Source organism: Perissodus microlepis, chromosome 17 (genome assembly GCF_051167445.1).
Source record: "Perissodus microlepis isolate ML-2025 ecotype Zambia chromosome 17, ASM5116744v1, whole genome shotgun sequence".
Lineage (NCBI taxonomy): Eukaryota > Metazoa > Chordata > Actinopteri > Cichliformes > Cichlidae > Perissodus > Perissodus microlepis.
The window spans coordinates 3160998-3186368 of record NC_140477.1 but is presented as its reverse complement, the minus strand read 5'-3'; the positions used below and the strand labels follow the sequence as shown (position 1 = coordinate 3186368).

Here is a 25371-nt window from a genome sequence, read left to right as displayed (position 1 = left end):
CCTGCGGTATAACGCATCGCAGACAGCGCAGGTTACTGCTGTCACCTTTGAGGATGTCTGTTTATCTGTATAAAAGATACAGTTTAAACTGTTACCTCTTGCTGCCATTTGGGGCTCTAAATGTGCAAAAGTCATTGTTGCGTCTCAGCATATTTACATGTCAGACACTGTTTTTCTTGCTGAGACGTGCTCCAAACCGACTCTATTCCCCACTGGGTTCCGAGCTTTGTGGTAGCCCGTCGCTGCGTGGTTTATATTTTGAACTCTCGAGGTGCTTCTGGGGTGCATTCGATGCATTTATGATACAACCATACAGGTCAGAATAGCTGAGTTCCTAGTTTGTTGTGCTGTTTTTCCCGAAAAGCTAAGCAGAGGTGAAGAAGAAAGCGTGACCCCCCGCTGCTTTAAGCAGCCTGCAGAAAGATCTGAAACTTAAGAAACTTGTTTCTCTGACTGAGTTCAAAGGTGTGCAAGATAAATCCGCTGGGAAATGCTGATGCTTTGAACAGGTTGTCGTTGTGTGTTTGGATCATAAACCTCTTCTCACTCAACTCTCTAGTGTGGTTACGGGAGATGTACTTAATAATATAATTTGACTATAACGTAAAAATGAGCCATCTTTGAAATTTCTTTATGTTCAAAATGAAAGTAAGGATTCTAATGAATTAAGACAAGTAAATGTTTGAAACATCAAATATAATAAGGAGAACAATAACAGATTTATCACCTGGACTCCGCTGTGAAGCATCTGACGTTACCAAAGCTGGTCTCTGTCAGCAGAAATCTGTCAAACAACAAAAGAAAATACAGTCACCACGTGATAATTACCTCAATCTGTTCCCAGATATCACTCTCATCTCAGAAGCCTGGACCACTAAAAGCAAAAAATGATTACAAAGATGTATGTATATATATAATATAAAATAATCCCATTTTGAGGTCTCGACAAATCCCTTAATCAATAGCCCCAGGCTCCAGGCTCCCGGCTCCCGGCAGGTGTGGTGCAGGCAGTTTAAATAATTAAGTACATGGAGAGAGGCAGAACTGAAGTCTACGGGTCATCATAACACAGTGAAGGATACGGGCATCACGTTACAACGTTAAAAGCAGGTAATTGGAGTGAGTAATTGGCCAGTTTGGGTGCTTGAAGTGGCCTGAAAGTGCTAAGGAGACATGGCAGCCCATTGATTACAGGCCCCAGGGGGTCCAAGCACCGACTGCAAACATCAGTTTTTAGGTAAAGGCAGAAGAGACGACGGTAATAGAAGCCACAGCCTGTTGACCTTGTAGAGCTGAAGTGGGATAGGTCAGATTCAACAGGTTTGGATGTGGCACCAGTGAAGACTTGTGGGTTAACCTTACCTTAGTGGTTTTGATCTTGTTTCCTGTAGCACAGCTCCAACCTTTCAGATCAGGAAGAACTTTGCATTCCTCCCCATCAAGGCACGGATGCATCTGACACCACCACTTCTGTTCCACTATTGACGCTAACAAAAAGACATAAAGGTCAAAGAACAAATAGGTGGAAATATCTTTGTTCACAGTGTTATGCTTAGGAAATACTGATAAAGGACAAGACTGTCATGCTTATTTAATTCTTTTTTTCACTTTTGAATGATAAAGTTGGTTTAGCTTCTAATCCAGAGCTAATTTCACATTTCACTGACATTGTGTCCCTGCAGATTTGCTAACTTAGCATACTGTTTTAAAAAAGAGTAGTTAATATATTTATAGATATAATCAACAATCCCACTAAAAGTCAAACACAAACAGGTAACAAATAACCAGGAACAAGATGGCTGTAATGGATTATGAGTGTAAGGCAAACTCTTCTCTTAATTTATTTTGCATTTATAAATATTTGCTGGAGAAATGCCACTGCACTCTTCAGATGTTCGTGGTTGGTTGTCTTTCTGTTGACAAAGACCTCAGTCACACACAGACCTGTTGGGCCATTTGTCAACCACTAGCTCCCAGTGGTTGTTAGATGTTGATTAGTCAGACACTTGGTTTAACATGTCAAAATAAGGTAAAAAAAAATCTGCTTGTAATAAATCCACGGCAGACCCGCCACATTTCCATAATTTTCAGCGTACTTTATTATTATTTCACACACTCAGCTGCAGCTCTCCCGCTGCCAGCTGCACACATCACCCACAACAACCACACACTCAGGACCCAGTACTATTTATGCAGGGCGGTGTGACGAGCTGCATCGGCTTCTCCTGCAGCCGTGTCACAAACATGTCTGCCACAATGTACTCAAAAACCTAAAGTAGGTGATTCTTTGTTGAATATTGCTAACTAATAAAGAAGAAAACCATGTTTACCATCACACATTTAGAATTCATAAGTGTTTTGTTTTTATATTAAAAGTCATTTGCATTTTATTTTGCAATTTCATTTCAACACCATTTTTGTTTAGGTCTCAAGCACATTTCCACACAACGTTATGAGCCTGAGATGAAGGTTCCCATCGGATATAAATCAAATCATCATACCTGTCTCTCAGCAAGCCATGTCACCTACCGACAGCTGTCTTAAATGATGTAAGATTTGCTTTTTGACTGGCAACACTCACCTCTATTTCAGGTATTCAAACAATCTTGTGACAAATCTGATCCACGTGTAAGGGTGGGACGGGAACTACGAACAGATGTGACTTCAGTCATGTAAATGGAAATCACTGAGTTGCATTGAGAACACCAACTCATCTGCCTCTGCAACAGTGAGCATTAAACCGCTAATGCTGCGATCTACAAGACATTATTTAAATTTGGCTTATTACAGAGGTCATTATCCACGTTCCACAACCCCCTCCACTGCTGTTAGTGTACTTCCTAATGAAGAGAATGGGTATTATAATCCACATATACCGCTGGAGCCTCACTCCATTAAATTGCAGAGAATGGAGAAGTTATGACATGAGGGAATCAATTTGAATTACACAGCTGGGGTTATGGCAGCAGTGTGGTGTAAAAAGTGCATCAGGTCAACTGCAAGCAGATGGTGGTTGTGTAACAGCAGCTATTAAAAAGCCACAACGGTTTCTCATGAAATGAAATGGGAGTATTGATGAACAAACATACCAAAAGTCTATGGGATACATCTCACTTAACAGGTAATGATGCCGTGAAGGCACGAGGGCAGCTCAGAGTGAAAACATCTGGGAAAAAGAATTAAAGTTATGCTTTATTTTTCCTTGATTGTTTTAGTGTAGCCATAAAAATGCCTTTGAATCAATGCACTGACCTTGGGTTTATACTCATAAATGATCACACTGGAGATACGCAAATCTGACTTCAAATCCTTTAATTTTCACAAAAATCGAGTGCGCCTTATAATCCGGTGCGTCTTTTGTATGAATTCTGGGTGTGATTACTGATCTCGAACTGCTTTTATGATGTACACGGCGCTCAAAATCTGTCAAAAAATGTTTTAGTACGACTTTGGTAAGATACGAAGCCGCACCGCTTGATGCATTGTTGGAGCATTACGGCTACCATAGTCAGGAGCCTAGCGGAGTAATCTGGGTCCAAAACTCCATCCGCTTCAGGTCCCAAAGTCAAACGAACACTGCGGCATCACTGGGAGTTAAAAACTATCTAAATTCTTTCATCTTTAATAAAATAATCAGTGTTGCTGTTTTACCAGGTGTAACGATTACTTTTAACATCCAGGCATCCATGAAAACAGAATTTATTAAATTTAACAGAGTTAAAAGTTAGCAGGAAGTTAGCTCGCTAGCTTCCACCTAAACATGATATAGCATGTTCTGACTGAGAGATTTATGACAAATTCAAACGTACAGCTCTGCTATCACTTCCAACATAAATGAAGACAGAAAACTAAACAGCAGTGACGTTTGTAGGGTTACTGAAGTTGGGCTAGCTTGTGTATATAATGATGTGCTATGTGATTGCTAGCGACACAGCTATGTTAGCATAACATAAACACAGTGAAGCTGGAGGATGAACGCTAACTTCTTCCCACTCAATAAAATTAATAAAGTTTTATTTTATCTAATCTAATCTAATAACTTTAATCTCAGCCAAACCAATTTACTCACAAACAAACAAAACACTGAAAAAAGCCAAACAATAAAATTTTTAGGTTGTCTAAGAGACATATATTACATTTAACCTGAGTAGCAAAAGTCCACGGTGATCTGAAAATGATGTGCCGGGAGTTGTGCCGTTCTCGGCATATGAAAATATGTTAAAAGTTTATTTTGTGACTCAGAAAGATTAGTAAGAGTAATTTTAAAACTTAGTAGCGGCCGCCATCGTTGGAAACTGGAGTTTGGCTGGGCTGCGCTATGAATTCTGGGATATGGTAGGCCACAAAGGACACACCCGACCCATCCTTCAAATTCGGGGAAAAGGAGGACGCATTTCTTGGCTGCATTCGGAGGAGTCTATGAATTTGGACAGCCTGCGGCGCGTCGCTGTGACATAATCGGTCTACAAATGCGGCCTCAGGAGGATGCAGCCAATGAATTTGGACACGACCACAGAGTAGTTTGGACCCGGAAGCAGGGTTCATACGTCATCACTTAAAGACTGGATAGTCATGCTAGTTTTGCTTCCTCTGGTCTCTGTATTGTATTTATATGCCCCTCCCCCACACACAAAGGGAAGCAGATGGGTCACAGGTAATGTGAAGATGATAGCAACTTACAGCTGACAGAGAAAGTGCCGTCAGCCTCACCTCACTTGCCCACTGTTTGCCATAAAATCAGAAATGAAGTTCAATGAACTACGGCAAACATACATGGTCAGCATCACAAGTGAAACACCTCCAATCTTTGTTGTTAGTTCCCTTAATGGAGTGGCTGTAGCTCAGGAGGTATAGCAGGTCATCTATTAATCATTTAGCCATTTAATGTGTGTTGGCAAAATCTACATTCTGCCAGTGGTCATCTGGGTCATGCTATATAGCATAAGTGTTTCCCTTGTATGAACCTCCTCGTAGCCTCAGATCATAAGGTGTGGTTCCAATGTTGAGACTTAAATCTAAACTGTGCTTTTGCTATGAGAGCTCTCAGAGTCAGTCAGTGACTTTCTTTAAATGACTCTTAAAAACCATTTTTATAGACTTGGAATGGAATTCTTTTCATCTTCTGGTTATCAACCTTAACCTCCTGGTTTACCTACACTCACTCCCAACTTCTCTTGCTATATGTAGGGTGAAACAGGTTAGTGCTTAATGCTTAATCTGTAATAAAAGAAAATAATGGAACATATCAAAATATGTCCAGTGCCAGAAGCACGTTAGACAATAGTTTGGTGATAACTCTGAACATGGAACAAAACCACAAACAATTTAAAAGGACTTGTTTAGGAAGCTTTTATCATACGTGCAGTATTCTGAGTTTTTTTGGTATAATTTGGTATGGAAGAGTGGCCAGTTTCCAACTTCTAATTCATTTGAAGACTACTGTGCCATGTGTAGATTGGTGAGACAACCGTAGTTTGACAACTAAACAGTAAATGAGGTTCTAAAATGAGATAATTTAATTCTGATTGATTCTGCTTTATGCATCTGTGAGTCCACTAGGGTTTGCTAGTGCAGTGAGTGTGAGGGTGTATCTGGATAGCTCCATGCTTGGTAACTTTGTGACCACGTGGACACAGGAATGACTTTCTGTCTAGAGTTGGCCAAAAATGTTTGTGCGTTACCTTAATACATTCATTCAGTCTTCATACTATGATAAATCACAGGTTGTGTTAGTTTCCACATTATTGTATAGACATGTAACATTAATCTTGCTCTCTAACTACATCAGGAGGAAACATTGGCTTTTCCTGGAATGATGGTGAAGAAGTTGTGCACATCCTCACAAAAAATAAATTGTAACAAACTAACACATTTAAAAAAATTTGCAGATTTAAGAAGAAGAATGCTCTCAAATTCTGTTTTTCACAGTTTCAGCTCCATTTGCTTGCAGATAGTTTGCAAGTGTTTGCAGACAGGTTGGCATCATCTATGTAATCTGGCAACAATGGCAACCTGCTAGCAGCCAAAACAATCACAAGGAGGTTTTTGGTGCAGCGTCATGTACGTCTTTGCAACCAATTTCATGCTAACAGCAGCCAGAAACCTCCAGCAACCATTCGCCAACTGGTCACTGAATGCACACTTTTCTGTAGTGATGGCCGGTTGCTAGAGGGTCACGGACCAGTCTCAAGGCCTGTGTGAATGGGGTTTTAGAAATCCATTTCACAGTGAACACCAGCAAGCACTGCAGACACTGCAAAGCCTTGATAATCGCCCATTATCAGATTATCAAGGCAAAGATGTAAAAGCCTGTTTTGTTAAGTGGCTATACAACAATATGGTAGTACAAAATCCATTCAGTAAAGTTTTCGTAGCTGCCTCTCTAAAATTACACCTTCAGATCTCTTCAAGTTTTCTCAGATGTCTGCAGGTTCATTTATCTTCATATAAAGTGGAGATTGTCTCACACTGAGTGCAGCTAAAGGTAATCCCTGGTTGTGGAAGAAAGAATAATTAAAAGGTTAAGTGCTGATCATTCTTCTCTGAGATCACCCATGGAGCTTTAAACTGAGGCCAGTGGCTCACAGCTCTAATTTGCAGAAAATGTCAATACTAAAATGTCAAGGAATAGGTCAAACACGACTGGGTCCAGAGTTTAGCCAGAAATCCGTGCTTTTCAAACCAAAGAGAAGCAGCCACTTCAGCTGACACATTAGCATGCTAAGAGACCTTCTGGGTCATCGACTTTACAGTCTGCATTGGACAGCGTCACATTCATTTATCAGTCACTTTAAAAACCCTTCAGGAGAGTCTCTGCAAAGCCCTGGGGCTTCATCAGGACACCACAAACTGTGAGAATATTTCAATGAGTTTTAATTACACGTTCACTGTGTATTCCACAGGATGTATCAAGCACAGAAGCAGTTACAAAGTGTTTTGAGGTTTTTGAGCTTTAGTTGAATAAAATAAGTCATAACTATGCCATCTTAGGCGTTGGGAAGCTGATATAACTGTGTGTCTGTTTTCTTCATTTTATATATGGACTACAAAAACAGAACAATGTCTAAAACGTATTGAAAAAAGGGAATATGTGTTGGTTCATTTGTCTATGCTGTGACTGATAAGAAATTGTACTCTTTTAGCATATTCCTTCAGATAGTAGACTTGGTACTGTATGTACTGGCATTTATCACTGACCTCAGCAAGTCTCCCTCAAAATCTGTGGGATGGAGTATCAGCAAAAAAAAAAGGTGAACACTGGCAATGAAATATTCGGTTACTGGAACATACCATCTACGCACGATGGGGCAGCTCTGGTGGTGCCTGCCACTTGTCCGGGAAAGCAGGAGCACTTCACAGTTTGCGACCGCTCCTCAATTTTGTTCTTGTTGCAGCAGCGGTGCAACGCCACCACCTCGCAGGTGCCAGTGCGAACATGGTGGGCTGCTGGGGAAATGATAGAAAAAGTCAGTGCTCATTGAATGATTCACTGTAGTTTGAACACTCATTTGAAGCTGCACTACTGGCCTTGGATTGAATCCCAAGATAATATCTCTCTTTGGTCTTTCATCTGTGGGAACGATTAGCCTGAAAGCAAAAAGGCCACTAATTTCCTTAAAAGAGCTCATTTATCACAGGCTTCTCTCGTTATGTGAACAGTACCATTCTATAAATTTGTATGATTCACAAGTGACAGCTTTAACAAGAAGCAAAGGCCAACATATGCTATATAATTTGCATATCATATAGTGACACCAGATTCAGCTTTCTGAGGCAGGCTTTCTGTTTTGTGAAGTAACCCTAATGTGTTAGGCTCCAGTTAAACAGTTACATTTCAAATGACTTGTTACACCACATTTCAGTGTTGTCATAAATACACATCTACAGAGTTTTGACCACCACCAGTACCATGGAGCAATATTGTATTCTATTATAAATACAGCTGTACATTCATTCATTCATTAACAGTATTTTATGATTTAACCTAAACGTAAAATATATATATATATAAATGTGTACTATCACATATATAGGATTTAAGATCTTAGAAGACCACTAAAATTGTTATTGTTCTCCTTACTAATGTGTTTTTCAGATTGGCTAATCAGCAGGATATTAGCTCTAGGTTAGCTGACCTGTATGTAGATTTGGCTGTTGCTTCTTCTATTCACTCAACCAGTTTGTAGGAAAAAGTATTTTTATGAGTTGGCATCTTTCTTTGGTGTCAGTTTTTCAACAGCTCTGAGTAAATCACTGGCAGCCCTGGTGTCTGGTTTAGTAGAGAAGGGGATTGTTAACTTGCTAGCATTTATCAAATATCCTAGCTTGGCAGGGGCTGACGTGGTGGCTATACTAGACTTGTTTCGCTATTGTCAGGGTAGACTATAGTACCGCCTGTTTCTGCACCTGTTGTACAGGTACTAACTGAGAACAGGCCGATGACACGCCCCCACTTTGACTCACTTTCTGCAGTCTTCACTTGGCTATGGCTAATGCTAGGTTGATGTTGTCTAGCATGCTTCCAGCTGAAGAGGGAGGAGTGTGATAGGGATTTCCAGTTTAAGAAAGAGTTGGAGTTGCAGAGGTGAAGTTGAAATAACTATTACGTTGCAGCATCTGGAACCCCAGCAATGTTCTTTGTGTGGCTCCCGCTGCTCTGCAGTCTAAGCTGGCATTTGATATTACTCTCAATTTTTTGTGACACTAAAATGGATACTTTGCACTTTAAATCCGATGAACAAATAGGTACAGGTACTGACCTGGCTGCAGGATGTGTGGGCCATGATGCTGCAATGTAAATTAGTATACAAGACTCAAGAAATTTGTTCAGCCCTATCAGCTGAGGTTACTTTTAAAAATAAAAATTTAAAAAGTGCCATCCTGTTAGTCTGTGAACTTGTCCAAGAAGCAGGCAGCGCTTTCTGGGCCTAAGGAGGACATCAAAGCCAGGCCTGTCTTGATTTTGCAAGGTAGAAGAGTATTGTTTTCGATCGGTGGGTTGTAAGGCTGCTGGCTTTAATGCAAAAGGTGTCGTGACTACAACAATCTGCCATACTCGCTTCTGAGTTCACCGGGACCCACAAAGCTTCTAAGTATGATCAGCCCACAGAAAAGTGTGCCAGTTGCACAGGTAAGAAGAGTAAATGTATCTATGTCCAACCCTAAGACACAGAGAAAGGATTTCTTTTGTTTTAAGGCTGAATGTGAACAATATCAATGAAAACAGTCAGTTTCAGCTCAATTTCTTTTTTACACAACTTGTACATAAATCCTAAAATTATCTTTTACAGGTAAAATGCAGAAGGCTGCACTTTTATACGGAGCATGAGGCATATGTCGTGTAATACATAAATGACTAATAATAATTGTGTATATCTGAGAAGTTTTCCATGGGGGAAAGTCACTCAATATGTTATGATTATGAAACACTAAAAAAAATAGCCTTTGTTTTGTTTTCATGAAAAGTCCTTAGATAGCCCTGATGGTCACAGTCCCTTTAAGATCATTACTTACTTAAGTTTGGCTCTGAAGTCTGATTGCTGAAACTGTAATCCAGCTCTTTACAGAGGATAATATGGTGACCAGTCAGCCTCTGACATCATTTGCACAATAAATATAATCGTAAATATGTCTATGTAAAAATAGAAAATGGCACTGTGTATATGAAGAATTACTCAAGTATGCTGCTGTTCTAGATTTATCCCAGCAAGCAGCATTCTGTCGAAACAAAAAGCAAACAAACAAACAAACAAAATCAGATCTGTGAAGGCAAAAGTGCAGCGCTGCAGTATGTGGAGCCAATTTCCAGATCACGCTCTATTGTCTGAATTATTTAGAGCCTGAGCTGCTCCATCCTCTTTTAATTGCATGTGACATTTTCATGAGGTGTCCTTCTGCTGAGATACACACTGCTGCCGCTGCGGTAAACAGTAAATCTGAAACGACTGCATGAAACTGGTCCTAACAGTCTGTACTCGAGCAACTCAACTAAGCCTGGTTAATTTCATTTTCACTTCAGCGTGTTACGTCTGTGGACAGCAACAGTTTGGCTGCTGTAACAAGCAGCTCTAAAGGTGATAGAATCAGCTGCTTTTCTGAGACCGAATGATATTAAATCTGACAACACGCAACACAAAAGCATCTGTTATCTTATTTGAGTTCAGAAAATATGACTTTTACTGAGGCTCTGATATTTGCTGCTCCATGTTTTTGGTTATCTAATCTCTACGAAGTGATAGGATCAAATATTTCACACATATTATACATGTTATCATCGGGCAAAAAACCCCACAATACTTAAAATACAAAAAGCAAAGAAACAACAACACAGGAAGAGTAAGGGGACGTCCTGTTTTTGATTATGCGTGTCTGCTCTATCCTCACCATCCTTTCTCAAATCACCAGTGATGCAGGTAGCCATCCAAAAGTAGCGGGATGCTTACTGCCAAATAAGAAAAAAAGATATGAAAGACAAACACACAGTAAGCTGAGCTGCTTTCGGTCTTTGTGCTGCCAGCGGCTTCATACTGAGAAGCAATGGTGTTTCTGACTGGATTTAGAGTTCTTTTTGGATGCCTGCTCAGCGCACACTGCCAGCAGATACAGAGAAAAGCATTTCACTCAGGAATCATTCAGTCCTCCTCACACAGAGTCCATCTTTTAGCCTGCTGTGCTCTGCTTTGACAGAGAGGATCCCTCTGGCTCCGGATACACCACAGCTGCTGCTGCTGCGGTTATGTTTTTAGATTCGTCCTTCAAAATTTTATAGCACCAGCATGATGCCATGAAATTTAAATAACAGGATGCAGGGACTCCCTGATGGCTAAGCATGTCATGTAACTGCATCGTCCCCAGTCTGACTCTGGCTGGGGACTTTTGTTGCTTGTTGTAGCCTTTTCTCTTGTCCTATATGTCCTGTCTGCATCTCAACTGTGGTTCTATCCAAAAATGGCAAAAATGAAAACAGCCATGCATGAAAAACTAGAGAAGCCTTTTTGAGAAGGACGCTGGAAACTATAAATACTTATGAGTGAGTACTCATAACTACTTATAGAGTAGGTAGTACTTCTTCTGTGAAGACATTAGTGGTGTGTGATACTACATATTTTGGTATCAGCTGAATACCAAGTATATACTGTGATACTGATACAGACTCTTAGCCTCTAAAGGCAGCGTATGCAGGGGAGAGTAGCACATTTTTCATTTCCAAACAACAACAATAATTTAACACAATTCATTTGGCTACATCCTGAACTTGGGGAACAGAAACAAAGTATTGATCCTGTCACACTAGTATCAATATGATACCAATACCAGCCTTGATATCAATACCTCGATCAATCTGCCCGCCTCTAGCAGACACATTGTTGGAACTGAGATAAGTGAGAGACGCAAGAGAATGTTGGCGTTCCAATTACAGCATAAAGAGAAATAAAGTTAGGTTATACTAACAGCAGGAATATTTCCAGGAATTTTTTAAGTTATGGCGAGCAAGGTAAGACCAAGAATGAGGAGGCATTGGACCAAACCACACTAAAATGTCTACTTTATTGCTTATAGTTTAGTAAAATGTGAAATAGTCACCCACAAAACATACTCTATTTCTTTGTGTTCATAGTCACAATTTGTCCAGTTTGTTTGGTCCAGACCCAGTGGGAATTACAACATTGCAAACATAAAAACAGCTATAAACTAAGAAAATCACTGCATTTCGACCAAATCCCTGATTTTTTTTTTTTTGTTTTTGTTTACATAATTAAGTCATTTTTAATGCCTAAATCTAAGCAGCTGATACATTTTGAATAAACAACATATTTTTTTTAAAAAAATGACAGTTAAAAATCTGTGATGTGTTTTAGTTGAATTGAGATGATTCTCCAGCAACTGCAACTCCAATCGCCAAAGTGGAAAATATTCATTTTTTTCCAACATGAATTACTAGAAACGAGCTGGGGCTGGTGCTGGATTGTGTTCTGGGATGCGAAACTAATTCAGGACAAGACAATAAAAATCGTGTCCAGAATGATGAACCAATAGATAAGAGCCTGCATTGTCTATAATTCAGATAATACCTTATAATTACTGTATATTATTTAACCACTGTAAAGATCGAACCAACACATCGTCACGATGTACACTTGAGGACTGTTTATTGAAGCATCACACGTTTTTATGGTTCGGCACCATGTTCGCTAATTTTCCAGTTAGTCGTCTGCGCACACGCGCACACACACACACACACACACACACACCTCTCTGGTCTCCGGCTTTACTATATAAAAGAGAAAAACCTCATTAGGCAAATCATCTCCACCTGTCCCTCCAGCCTTGGCTCCGCCCCCTTGAGCTCACTGCCCCACTCCTCCCCTGCAGCTGACCACACCTCCACCACAACCATATTTAGCCACATTTATAGTTACATATTAGAAGAACTATTTTTTTTTAAGTACAGATAAAAATTAAAAACAGTATTATTATTATTAGAACCTATGCAAATGTTCTTACATGAATTTTTCTGATGTGAAAATTGTTAATTGTATGATACATTCACTTAACAGGAGTATCCCACAGACACATAGTACCTGCTAATATGTGCTAATTAACATAAAAATAAGATGCAATTTTACTCAAAAATGGAACACAGGCCAACTGGAGGGGCTAATGTGGCTGTAAACCACACAGCAAACCAGATTTTTTGTCAGATAATTGTATTGAAAAAAATTCCCCAAAAGGCACAAACACAACAAACACTGCATGAGGTGGCTGAGATGACACCTAGCAGACGGCTGAGAGCCCATTTGACCTGCCTGTCAATGCAACCACGGCTATAGCAAACTATAATGCACGTCCTAACAAAATGAAGCAGGTAATTAAAAGAAAATCAACCCAGGTACATTTGTTATAACAAGAACAGGCTATAAAAGACAGCTTCTACTGTAAATTTGTACACTGTACCAAAAATAACTCAGAAAGGTTCAAATAAATTGAACGGCTCTATAAACCAAAACCTAAAGATATTACACCAGGGAGCTTAATAAAATAATAACTACAGATGGGCAGGATGGTTATGATCCATAGTCATTCACCACACCCACAGTCATTCTGATGACCTCTGTGGCAGCGGACGGAGGAATGCGAATATGATCTTGATTTAAACTGAATTCAAATAGCAGCAGCTTTTCTGTTTCTCTCTGCGACTAAGATGGATGTGTGATCGACAGCTAACAGCTCAACATGCAGGCCACAGAAACATCTCTTTATGGTAAAATATCCATGACTACGCTGGGTTTTCACCCCCACACAGTGCAGTCCCTCCACATTTCCTCTTCTCTCTTAGATTAACGTCCCTGTCTGCACGAAAACTCCCGAAGCCAGGTAGTGTGACACTGTAGTCTGGGGAACGTGAGTGTCTCCATGAAAAACATCAAACCACCCTCACTGTGTTCCCTCTGGGTCTTAATCAGCTCGCTAAGCTCGTCCATCTTATTGTCCAAGGACCTCACATTCCTCATGATAATCGCTGGAACAGCTCCAGCACTGAGAGCCGGTTGTTTCCTCCGTAGCACCTTTGGGAGTACAGGCCTCGCTCTGGGCAAGTAGAACTGTCAATGTGATCGTAACAGGCAAAAAAAAAACAACTGCAAATGATGAAACTACCTACTTGCCAAACAAAACATAACAATTACACCTTTGCATAAAATATAACGAGGAAGAAGAATCTGTTTTAAAAAACACCGAAATATCTACATATCATACTATTTTGTAATATTATGGATGCCACAGAGCATTTTTCAAACTTTCTACCACTGTTACTGTTAACAAAGATGTGTAATGTTGCCCCAGTGGACTGTTTAGTACCAGTCCATTTCACTACATTTGTGTTTGAGGATAATCTAATGCGGAGTAAATCCAGTTACAAACAAACGCCTTCTGGCATTTTACATTACCTTGCAGGAAACCAAGACGATTATGCGCAGAAAAGATGGGAAGCACAATTGTTATTTTGGTTTACAAGATTTAGTTTATTTTAGTATTTTAAAGCAAAAAAAATAAATATCAGCCAAAGGGAATTTTGGAAAACAAATCCGCCCAACTATATTAGTGAGAGAAAGCCAGAAATATGAACCCTGCTGGAAATTTCCAGAGGCAGAGTGAGCAGTCTGCTACTTTGCAAAGCTAGAGAATCGTGCCTATGGGGGTAAACACGACCCCCTGGTACAAAAACTCTGAAGCTAAAAAGAAAAAAAAATATGAATAATAAGGAACAACGTAAGTAAAAACATTCATCAAGAATTTATAACAAAAATATATACACAATGTAAAGAAACTGTATATGACTGTATATTGTTTTATAGTAAACTTGAATGCATTTCCTCAGTGAAATTTGCAGTGCTGTAGAACAAAATCCTTCGATGAATCCACAGACTGGAAATGATGCAGAGATCCAGAGTCTGCTGATATCCATTTGAGCCAACACTTCACCGTTTTTACCTTCGGTACAATATGCTCAGCATGCCACTGCAAAAACTGAGTCGCATGACACATTATTTCTCACATCTGGCGTGTTTAAGCCCAGAGGCTGATAGTTGCTCTCTTATGATTCTCTCACAACTCTGAGCTCTGAAACCCAGTGAGAACTAGATGTGCTCTCTGCCCTGATACTCCCACCATAGTATGTACACGCCAGTAAGACTGATCAATAATTGCGCAGCTGACAGTGAATACGAGGCTCTAAATGCACCATAAAATTGTACGTGACAGTCAAAATTGACACATTTAAATTTCCTGAACTGTATCACTTAGTAGATTTTTCATCTTAAGATAAAATACAGTTAGGCTGTCCTCTGAATGGTTCATAATAATGTGCTATTCATATACAGCCTCCCTCTTGGCATTCATTTCTATTCTCTGATGATTGTTCAAAGGATGTAGATCAGTACCAGTGACTAACATGTTTCTTATTAGGTGCCATCTAAGTGACATGAATTTAAACACATCCCTTATCCAAAAGCTCTAATTTAATACTCCAGTGAATTATTTAAAAAAAAAAAAGATCAAATGAACTAAGACATTTTCTTTGGTGTATTTCTTTCTCCTTCAGTCTTTCACCTCTACCTTATCTCTGTCCTTTAAACTTTATGTCATTTCTTTTTCAAAGCACCTTTCTCTTACTGATCACAGTGCAGTCACGAGAAGGAATGTAACCCATGACTCGTCTTTTCTGATTCTTGGCCCTTAGTCTTTATAATGCGTAACATGAAACATGTTCATAGGGCTGACCTCTGAAAATCACTGCTTTGAAGCCTTACTCAGATCCTCTATTTGTGTCCAGTCCTTTGAGCATTGATTTATCCACATGACATCATGCAATGTTCTCGTGGTCAACCAAAGAAAGAAGCCAATTCGCATGTGGAGTGATATTCTTGCTGCTGACTGACCCTTTCACTATAAAACACATCGCCTTGTTAGTGATGTGAGCATCAACAGCAACCTTAGCGTGTACACCGTTCCAGCTTTATATGTATTTAGGCTCATAGACGCAGTCAAGATGACCAGCTGAAGTTCAAGTTTAGGCATCAAAGGTTTAGGGGAAAACAGATGGGTCTGGGTTAGAACAGCGGTCCCCAACCCCCGGGCCACGGACCGGTACCGGTCCATGAGTCGTTTGGTGCCGGGCCACGAGAGTTGAGGCTCGGGTGTGAAATTTATGGTTTTCAGGATTTTTATCGTTTTTATCGTTAACTCTGTTTCCCTGGGTCTTTCCCCGTGTGTTATGAATTGTTCTTTTTTGGTACCGGTACTGGTTTTATTTTGTTGTATTTATCCGCAACATCTTAAAGTCCGGTCTGTGAAAATATTGTCGGACATAAAGCGGTCCAAGTGCAAAGAAGGTTGGGGACTGCTGGGTTAGAACGCACCATTTTGCAACATAAAACACATGCTGAAGGGAAAACTTTACCTACAATAAACTTTTCCAATATTTTCCTTGTTTGCTACGGTTATACATCCTCCGTCTCACTGCATCTATTTCAAACCGTAAGACACGCCTGTCGAACTCTATCGAGCTGCTCTATATGCTGAATAATTACGCTGAAGGGAATTCCCACACTCACACTGATTTTACATCTAGACAAGAAAGAAAATACAAAAACAATCTGTCACTGTGACGGTAGCAGCTAACAGTCACTGCTTGTGGCGGAGCAGTCAGGTCTTTCGATCACGAGATCATCTCCTACTCCATCTCCCAACTTTTGATGCTGCCCAAGCATTCGCTCCTTTAAGACGATCCTTTGAACCAAAGCTGTTTCCATGTGGAGGGATGGGCATTTTTTCCCTCTGTGTGCACCACTGAAATTACTTTGCTTAAGAAGCTTTTATACATTGGTCTCTGGAGACGGAGAAACTGCAAATGCATCCCTGCTCTGTATCATTCATGAAGCTGTTGTGAATGATAATGCAATCATTGCTTTGCTCTATATGCTGCATTGTGTGCAGCCAGAAACACCGCCTCACGTAGAGGCTCACCGAGTGTGATTCCCCCTTTGCAAACCTTCATAATGAGAAGAGGAAGTGTCGTTCTATTTATTGCTTTATTCGTAGCTGTTTTGAGCAGCGACACATGACAGGTTTTTTCACATGAGGCACAATCTTGCAACCATGTTTGCAAATCTGATTCAGGACACTGAACTCGATGCAAATGAGAATATGGTTTGTTTGTTATGTTTAATATGGGGGTCCAATAGTGTCTCCAAGTGTTAGTTACTGCTCTCTCAAGGGTGCAAGGAATGTTTTCCTTTCTTGGCAGGATGCTTGTTATCCAATATATAAATCTTTTTTATTACAAAGAGCAGAAAGTGCAAGGTGTAGAGCAAGCAACAATCTTTGATGCATACAACACAGAATGGAAGCCAGACATGGAGGTCATACCTCAGTGTAACATTTACAGTGGTACAGAAGGCACCTCAGATGCTATACTGCAAACTGAATCTTCACCTCTACCAGCTCAGTGCTACCTGAGTGCTGCTAACGTCTAAAAATACTGAGTATAAACCTTCAGAAATATTTCACTCCTCTCAGGTTCAAGTTCTACTTACCGACCTGTGTGCTTTGATTCTTGCTAAGTGGTTTCCCATTGTGGACACTGAAATCCAAGGCCAGTACAATTTGAAGGTCAGAATTTAAGCTCTCTACAACCCACTTGGGTGACCACAAGCACTGTGTGCCGAGATGGCAATGCAATATAAAAATCAGGTGCCTTTTCTGGTAAAAACTCTTCAAGTCCTACAGTTGTTTTTCACATAACTGATTAATTAGGTTTTAAGCTTTATTGAAGAGCAGCTCTTACAAAGCAGGCCTTAGTACACCAAGGTTATAGTCTGTGAATGCTTAGTGGCACGTGGTATGTGGAATGTTTTTCCTGAGCTGTTTCTTAAAGATTTTGCAAAATTTTATAATTTTAGTCTTTGCTTCAAACATTACACGTTTATCATATAATCTATTACTGTTAGTATCTATATATCAACATAACAACACACAAAATCTTCTATTTATGCAAACATCTTGTATCAAGGAGACATGTCCAGCCTTTGTAACAGGTAAAAAAACAATGGCTTACTTGTACAGCATGATATGTTTAGCCCTGACTGTGGTCTAGCAACGCACATAACAGAAAGACCGTTATTTAGTTTTACCCAAGTAGTAGAAAGATTTGTGTCTGTTTTCAGTTCCATTGTCAAGCTAGCTAGCTAACAAGAAGAGAGTCTTTTTTTTAGGCAACAACATTACATGTGCTTGGCTTTACTTTGTGTCCATGTGTAATCTTCACTTTAGAAGAATTAAAATAAATGTGTTCACGCTGGCCAGATTATCTTTGAGTGCTTAGCATCACACTTTCTGGTGTTCCTAGCAGTCTTCCAGTTCTGCCCCTTTTTTTCAGTTTCTCGTTCCTCTTTTCCTGCATGACATTTTTGTCTACCTGCATAGTTCACTTTGCTTGACTGCCCAGTTTCAGTATCCTACATTTGAAAGCTCATCTCTGTGATTGTTACAAACACTGACCTGTTGGAATTCATGCACCACATAACTCGCATAGCATATGCACAGTGTAGTGCACAGAAGTGTACTAACAATCAATCAATCAATCAATCAATCAATCAATCACCTTTATTTATAAAGCAAAACAACCACAGCTGACACAAAGTGCTGTACATTGGAATCAAAAAATAAAATTACATAAGATATAAATAAAAGCCAAATAAAAGAAAGAAAAAATAAAAATAACAGAAGAATTATATTTCAAATACTGGTGGCTGTTTGGGATCAGTCCTTTAGTCGCCTCACCAACCGTTGCTATAACAAATAGTTCCATGTTTGTTCCATGAACTGGTTAACTTGGATTGTCTGAGGCTGGAAGTTAGCGTAACCTAGCTAGCCCGGTTCAGCTCTGAGACCAGGCCTATGGGGGCGTCCACATCATAGGCTGCATCCTCCTGAGGACCAGACCTTCACAGTCTACGTGGGCCGGGTCCTCCGAAGGCCGGGTAGGCCGGAAGTGAGCAGCTGTGAAATGGGACGGTCTAGCCTTCAGTTTTGCATCAACAGCTGTCTCGGTAGAGTTTCATAAACTTGGCCATCTGCCCTTTTCTATCGAAAATATAACAGGACACTGGAGTAAATTCTATTTAATCAGTTTTCTATTTGACATTTATTCAGCTGTGTGAAAACTATAACTTTAATCTCAGCAAAACCGATTTACTCTGAAAACATCGGAGCACTTTTGCAAAAATGTGATGTCTTGATAAATCGAGCAGATATTTGAAGCTACATTCTCACCTGAAAATATCTTAAAAGTTTATTTTGTGACCCAGAAAGAGTAAAAACTGGAGTTTGGCTGGGCCGCGCTATGAATTCTGGGGTATGGTGGGTCACGAAGGACACACCCGACCCATCCTTCAAATTCGGGGGAAAAGGAGGACGCATTTGTCGGCTGCATTCGGAGGAGTCTCTGCCTACAAATGTCGCCTCAGGAGGATGCAGCCCATGAATTTGGACACACCCTATTTGTCTTTCAACTACATTCACTTCCTGGGGTCACAGTGTCGATAAGGTGCAGGAAATAGGTCAAGTTTATTTATATAGCACATTTCCAAACAGTCCATGCTGCACAAAGTGCTTAACAATGTAAAAAGATGCAGTAAAATATAGAAAATAAATAAATAAATAAATAAAATAACTAAAGGAAAACAACTAAAAAAACAACTAAGGCTGTTAAAACCAAAATGCTTGGGTCAAAGTGTGACCATAAAAATGTGATCAAGTGTTTGTGCAGATCTAATATTTAAGGGTAGACTATTCCTCTGGGACCTGTCGCCACAAGACTTCAGTTTAGTCCGTGGAATGGATAACATTAGTTTTGAACTGGACCTCATGGTTTTCTCTGGAGCATAAATAAATAGGAGCTCAGACGGGCACGAAGGGGCTCAGCCGTTAAGTGCCCTAAAAACAAGGAGTAAGAGTTTAAATTGGATCTGGTAAGGAAGCCAGTGTAGAGATGCTAAAACTGGAGTAATATGATCTTACTGTTTAGTGCCAGTTAGCAGACGAGCAGCTGCATTTTGGACCAGCTGCAGACGATAAAGAGTAAAGTACAAAGAATTGCAGTAGTCCAGTCTGCAAGTAATAAAAAGATGAATAACACGTTCAAAGACATTAGCTGGAAGGTATGGCTTTACCTTAGCTAGCTGTCTTAAATGGAAAAAAGCTGGATTGGACTACTGCTGTCACCTGCCCACATAGTTTGAAGGAACCATCGAGGTGCACACCGAGGTTTTTTGTCTTACAATAGGAAGATAATGGGCCCAGAGCACTGTCAATGTGATTATTAACGAAATTACCAAAATGACAACCCCTGTTTTGTTTTCATTTAATTTAAAAGAAATTACCTCTGGACAAAAGCAGGAAGCCATCTCCATGGTTTAAAGCTATCAAACCACTGGCTTAGCTTCCTATATACCATGCAGACAGGAAAGTTTTAACAGCTCCCTTCAGACTTATACAAAGCACCTCCTTTATTTAACGTAAGATGCATTACTGCAAGATCTGTGGTTATTTTGATGCATACACACATTTACATTTACTATTAGAAGACACAAAAGGCACAGGAGGAAAAACAAATAGCAACGCATTTAGAATCAATGTACAGTCGACTATTGTAGATGCTATTTAAAATAAATCAGATGTCCCCATGACTTTAGATCCAAGCCATCCTGTCTGACTCCTATCTCTGCTCAACAAAGGACAAGCGGAAAGGTGAACGGAGTGACCAGAGACACTTATTAAGTTTGTGTTGTAAACATCCACTGTTGTAAAGGACAGACTCCTCTGTAGCAAGCTGGCTTGACAGGAGAGTGCAAAGGCAAACCTTCTTTTTAAGAAATCAGAGCAGAAAATAAACCAAATTTGCATAACTGTCAGAAAGCAGCACGTTTGATGGTGCAGCCATGATCCTGTCTTTGCTGACACAAACTGGTTATCTAAAGAAGCAAAACCTCATGTCTGTGCATTATTAAAATAGTTTTTCATCTTGTTGAAATGAAATAAATTTGTCCCTCTTGCCAGCAAGTGAGCTTAGGTCCCTCCTTCTTCCAGAAGCCAGAACATGTCCGATAGAGACATGTTCTGGCATCATTTTATCTCTTAAATGATAACAGGTTTACAGCGATACAAATAACACTCAGGGGAAATTAGTGGGCGGCTGTGGCTATCCGGGTGAAATGGAGCATGTGCGAGATTATTCTGATCTACTTCCTGCTGAAATGATGAGCGCCTTGAATGGGGGATGGCTGCCAATCAAAGCCACTCACATCAAAGCCCTGCACTCCCAGTGTAATTGGTGGACAAAGAGGAGAGAGGTATGTGCAATTTGTGTCATGCTCACGAATGGACATCCTGTCTGGCAGCAGAACTGCCTGCATACCACCAATTACCTGAGGCTGTGCATTGTCAGTAGGACTCCCAGTGATGAAACATGTGGGCTGGTCTTTGCTTGTAATGTTGCTGAGTTGCCATAATTGATCTCTGTGGGTTTACTGGTGACGACTCAACAACACTTTTAATTAGGCAATGGGAGACGAGTTTGACTCATACCACCAAAGTAGCCGTTTCAATCCAATTACTCCACCGTTTACCACTGTGAAATTTTATTTGTGATGCAGAATGGTGACAAATTCCTTTCGTAACATCTTGCATGAGAAGTGGCAGCCTGTGTGGCAGCTCTCCTCAGTGCATTTGTTCTGTGTGCCGCTTTGCATTTGTCACTCTGTTTTGGGAGAATCGCACAAGCCTCCGCGGGTCTCAGTAGCTCCCAGAGAGCTGAGTGAAGGGATGGAACGGCACTAACCAAACTTATAGAGAGAGGAAAGTTGTTTATGTCTTGGCATGGGGAGATGCATTATGTTGAGCCTCTTTAGGCCACTTGATTAATCAGACAGAGCACATGATGTGACTGAGACACCTAATAAAAACCTTTGTCTCTGCATCAGATCTGTCATTTGTTGAACCTGCTCCAGAAGGACATGAAATGAGTGACTTTGTTATTCTGCTAGTTTCTTATATTAATATGTCAATTAAATCAGCGGTCCCCAACCCCCGGGCCTCGGACCGGTACCGGTCCGTGAGTCGTTTGGTACCGGGCCGCGAGAGTTGAGGCTCAGGTGTGAAATGTATAGTTTTCAGGGTTTTCAGCGTTATTTTGTTATCGTTTTTATCGTTAACTCGGTTTTCCTGGGTCTTTTCACGTGTGTTATGAATAAATTTTCTTTTTTTCGGTACCGGTACTAGTTTTATTTTGTTGTATTTATCCGCGACACCTTAAAGGCCGGTCCATGAAAATATTGTCGGGCATAAACCGGTCCGTGGCGCAGAAAAGGTTGGGGACCGCTGAGTTAAAAGAGAGGAAGCCCAGAACTAGAAGACTTGTACAGTGTTCTGTGCTGCGGATCAGCCCTGATGACGTTTTCATTGTGTGGGGGAGGAGCTTGACCAGTGTTGGTCAAGTTACTTGAAAAAAGTAATTAGTTACTGATTACTTCTCCAAAAAAGTAATCCTGTTACTTTACTGATTAGTTATTTTCAAAAGTAATTAGTTACTTCGTTACTTAGTTACTTTTTAAAAACATGATACACAACCTGAATACATAATAAAGAAATAGACCTTTCAGCCCAATTCTATTTTTTCTGCATAATCCATCATAAAACTGAATCAAATGGAAAAAGTCTGTTTTTAAAACTTGTTTCATTATTTTTAATCTTTTAACTTTATGCATCAAGCAAAAATTAAATCACATGCAACAGTCTTTGACTTAAAGAAATTGCTGAACATTTAAACCTATTTTCTGCATATTCTAGCATATTTCAAAAAATGTTTTTTGTGTTCACACTCTTTCAAACAGATGCACGTAAAACACAGCAGAAAATAAAATAAATCAAAGATTCAGCAGCTCTGAGTCCTGTCGCTCTTAAATCTATTGTCACCTGTTTAGCAGGAGTGGGGCGGGTGGAGGTTTGCCCACAGCGGTCATGTCAGTGGGGGGATCCGGGGGTTTCTCTGTGAATGTCACATTCCCGTGGCAGTGTGCTCGCTGCTCGCTCAGATTTGAAGTCTAATTTTTCACTTTAGAAAGAAGTTTTCCCCCCACACAGAGTGCACAGCGGACGCTAATGTTTTTGTCACTTTTACAGAATCAAACTCAAAGTAATGTGAGTACTTCCAAGCTTTAAACGCTGCACGGTCGTACTCTCTCCCACACTCCATATTATCCATAGTTGATCTGCACACGTCTGTTACCACAGACGTCGCACGTGCTTACGTCACACTCATGAGACACTCTCACAAACAAAATCACAGTTTAGTAACGCAGCCTGCTTACGGGAAAGTAACAGTAATCTAATTACCTTGAATAAGTAATCCCTTACTTTACCCGTTACTTGACAAAAGTAATTGGATTACAGTAACACGTTACTTGTATTAGAGCTGTAAGCTGTAAGAACAAAAAACTTCTTGCCTTGGACCTCCAAGGACACCGGGACTCGAGCAGGTGTGAAGATCAAAAGGTTGCATTTTGGAGCATTAAGTAAGGTCACGTCTTGGATTGCTTCTCCAGTCGAATGCTGCTGTTTTGTCTGAGCTACCGCTGTCTCACTGATGCACACATTGTGTTCTTTGTCCAGGTTATAGCAATAGTGAGATGGGTCACTCATAGCTCGCTGGTATATAAGCACTTGCAGTGAGTCCCTTGGCATCGTTGGTATAAACCCACTGCCATTTTTCCACTGTCGTATAGCAGCATGTTTTAACCCTAACATGCTGTGGAAATCTGTTTCTAAACCCAACCAAGTAGTTTCAGAGCTTGAACCTGAGTAGCGAATCCAGTGGGCGTAAGCAAAACAGATCACTGAGCAAAAACACAAAGTTACCAACTGGGACACAAACCAGACTCCTTGCTGATAATCTTTTGACTTACTCGACTGTTAATCAACATGTTATCTCTTCATACACCTCCATTTTTACAACCAGAGGATAAAAGCATCAGCGTAAAAGACGGCTTAAAATGCCGACACGACCTACAGAACATCAGTGTTTGAGAACCGAGGTAGAGAATCCACTGGCCCTGTTGCTTCAGGACATACAGCACTGATGAAAGCAATTTAAAGCACAGTGTTGCCACTATTCAAGACTTACTGTCAAAAAACCCCAAACTTAACAATTTACTTAGATGTTATTAAGATGCATAACAGCATCAGTTACTAATGGTCAGTCCAGTTATTCATGCTGCTGCTGCAGCGGACACTCCTGGTCTGACTTGCACCACAGTAATGGCAGCATTGCTACATGGTGGAGCAGACCAGATTTATATTGAAAATAAACACCACACCAGAGCTCTTGCTTGCTCTCTCTCTCCCTGGTCCTGTTGGTTGTGCTGCCACATACATCATAATTTTGTAACATCGTAAAAATCACTGAGCTAAACATGGAAGCTACTCAAATTCAGTTTATTAGTTAGCTTTTTTGTTTTTTAATATATATATATATATTACAATTGCTTGCTCCCACTCCAGTCCAAAATGAGTCTTTCTTCATGAGCAGAATCTACTACTTCTGCCACTGGCGTTCATATACAGAGGGAAGGTCTCGCTGTCTAATCAGCCTAAAAATTCATACGGTTCATAGAAAGTTAACGCCTCCAGGTCACAAACACAAACTGAGAATGATTTCAGTGAAATGATAGAAATCTCATGTCGAACATATTTCCATATTTATAGAGTTTAGCTTTTTGAGTGAGGGACAATGATAAGAAAGCAATGTTACACAGTTGGTGTTATTCTGAACAGATTATTCTGCATTCATCTCAAATTGTTGGTGAAAATACTTTTTGCTTGCTTGCTGGTTTGCACTGTGGCACTACATCATACAGTCAATGCGCAGCCTTAGTCTTTAATACTATGAAGGAAAGAAACAGTAAAAATATATGATTTTTATGAATATATTCTTTAAAAAAGAATATATGACTGACTGGGTCATAATTGTTTTCAGTGTCAAAGTCCAGACCAGTGATACCCAGAAGCAGTTCAGCACTACAGCCCACCACTGAAAACTTAAGAAGCAAATAAAAGCTGCTTTTGTTTCTGTGGCCTCACCTGTTGTTGCTTCTGCTGGTACAGACATCTCCCAGACGCTCATGACAAGCACCATTAGAAGTAGAGCTCCTTTGCTTCCGATCTGCGGGTATGGCTCACTCATCCTTGATAAAGAGGCGAGAGGAGAGGAGTGTTACCACAAATAACTCATTTATGATAGCTGCAGTTTGAAGCAATTTGAGGTGAAACAAGAAACACTATTTATAGATATACAGAGATAAAGTTTACATCTAAATGATTCAGAGAAAGCTTGGGAGAAGGTGCTGTGACCAAACGAAACCAAAATCCAGCTCTTTCAAAATCATGAGCATGACCCAAGCAACACCATCCCCACGGTGAAACAAGGAGGTGGCAACATTATGCTGTGGCGTTTCTGCTAAGGACCAAGTAACGATTCCACTGCAATGAGGGGAAGATCGACCAGACCTCAGTCCTGCAGAAAATCTGTGGAGGGAGCTGAAGCTGCCAAGTTTCAGCCTAGAAATCAAAAGGATTTAGAGAGTTTCTGTAAAGAGGAGTGGTTCAAAGAGATGTGAGCAAACCAAATAAAAGAAAACCTACCCACCAAGTACTAGGTCATGTTTTACACAGGGTTCAAATGACATACAAATCAATGTATGACTTTTGAGTTTTGATTGATATTCTGCTGGAACCTCCATCAAAATTAGAGGCCCTACA

The 25371-nt window shown here is 40.2% G+C and overlaps 1 protein-coding gene across 2 annotated transcripts in view; it reads right to left on the bottom strand.

Annotated features, from left to right (window-relative positions):
* Window positions 1–25371, bottom strand: part of LOC146369040 (chemokine-like protein TAFA-2) — an 86650-nt gene that overhangs the window by 9793 nt on the left and 51486 nt on the right. Inside the window, exons 2-5 of one of the 2 annotated variants that reach the window (XM_084909104.1) lie at window positions 24694–24797; window positions 7291–7443; window positions 1363–1487; window positions 728–784 (exon numbers count right to left, since the gene is read on the bottom strand). In XM_084909104.1, coding sequence (XP_084765230.1) covers window positions 755–784; window positions 1363–1487; window positions 7291–7443; window positions 24694–24796 — 411 coding nt within the window. In that variant the 5' untranslated portion in view covers window position 24797 and the 3' untranslated portion in view covers window positions 728–754. Of the gene's footprint in view, window positions 1–727; window positions 785–1362; window positions 1488–7290; window positions 7447–24693; window positions 24798–25371 lie in introns of both variants that reach the window. The other variant, XM_084909103.1, reaches the window with a different exon arrangement.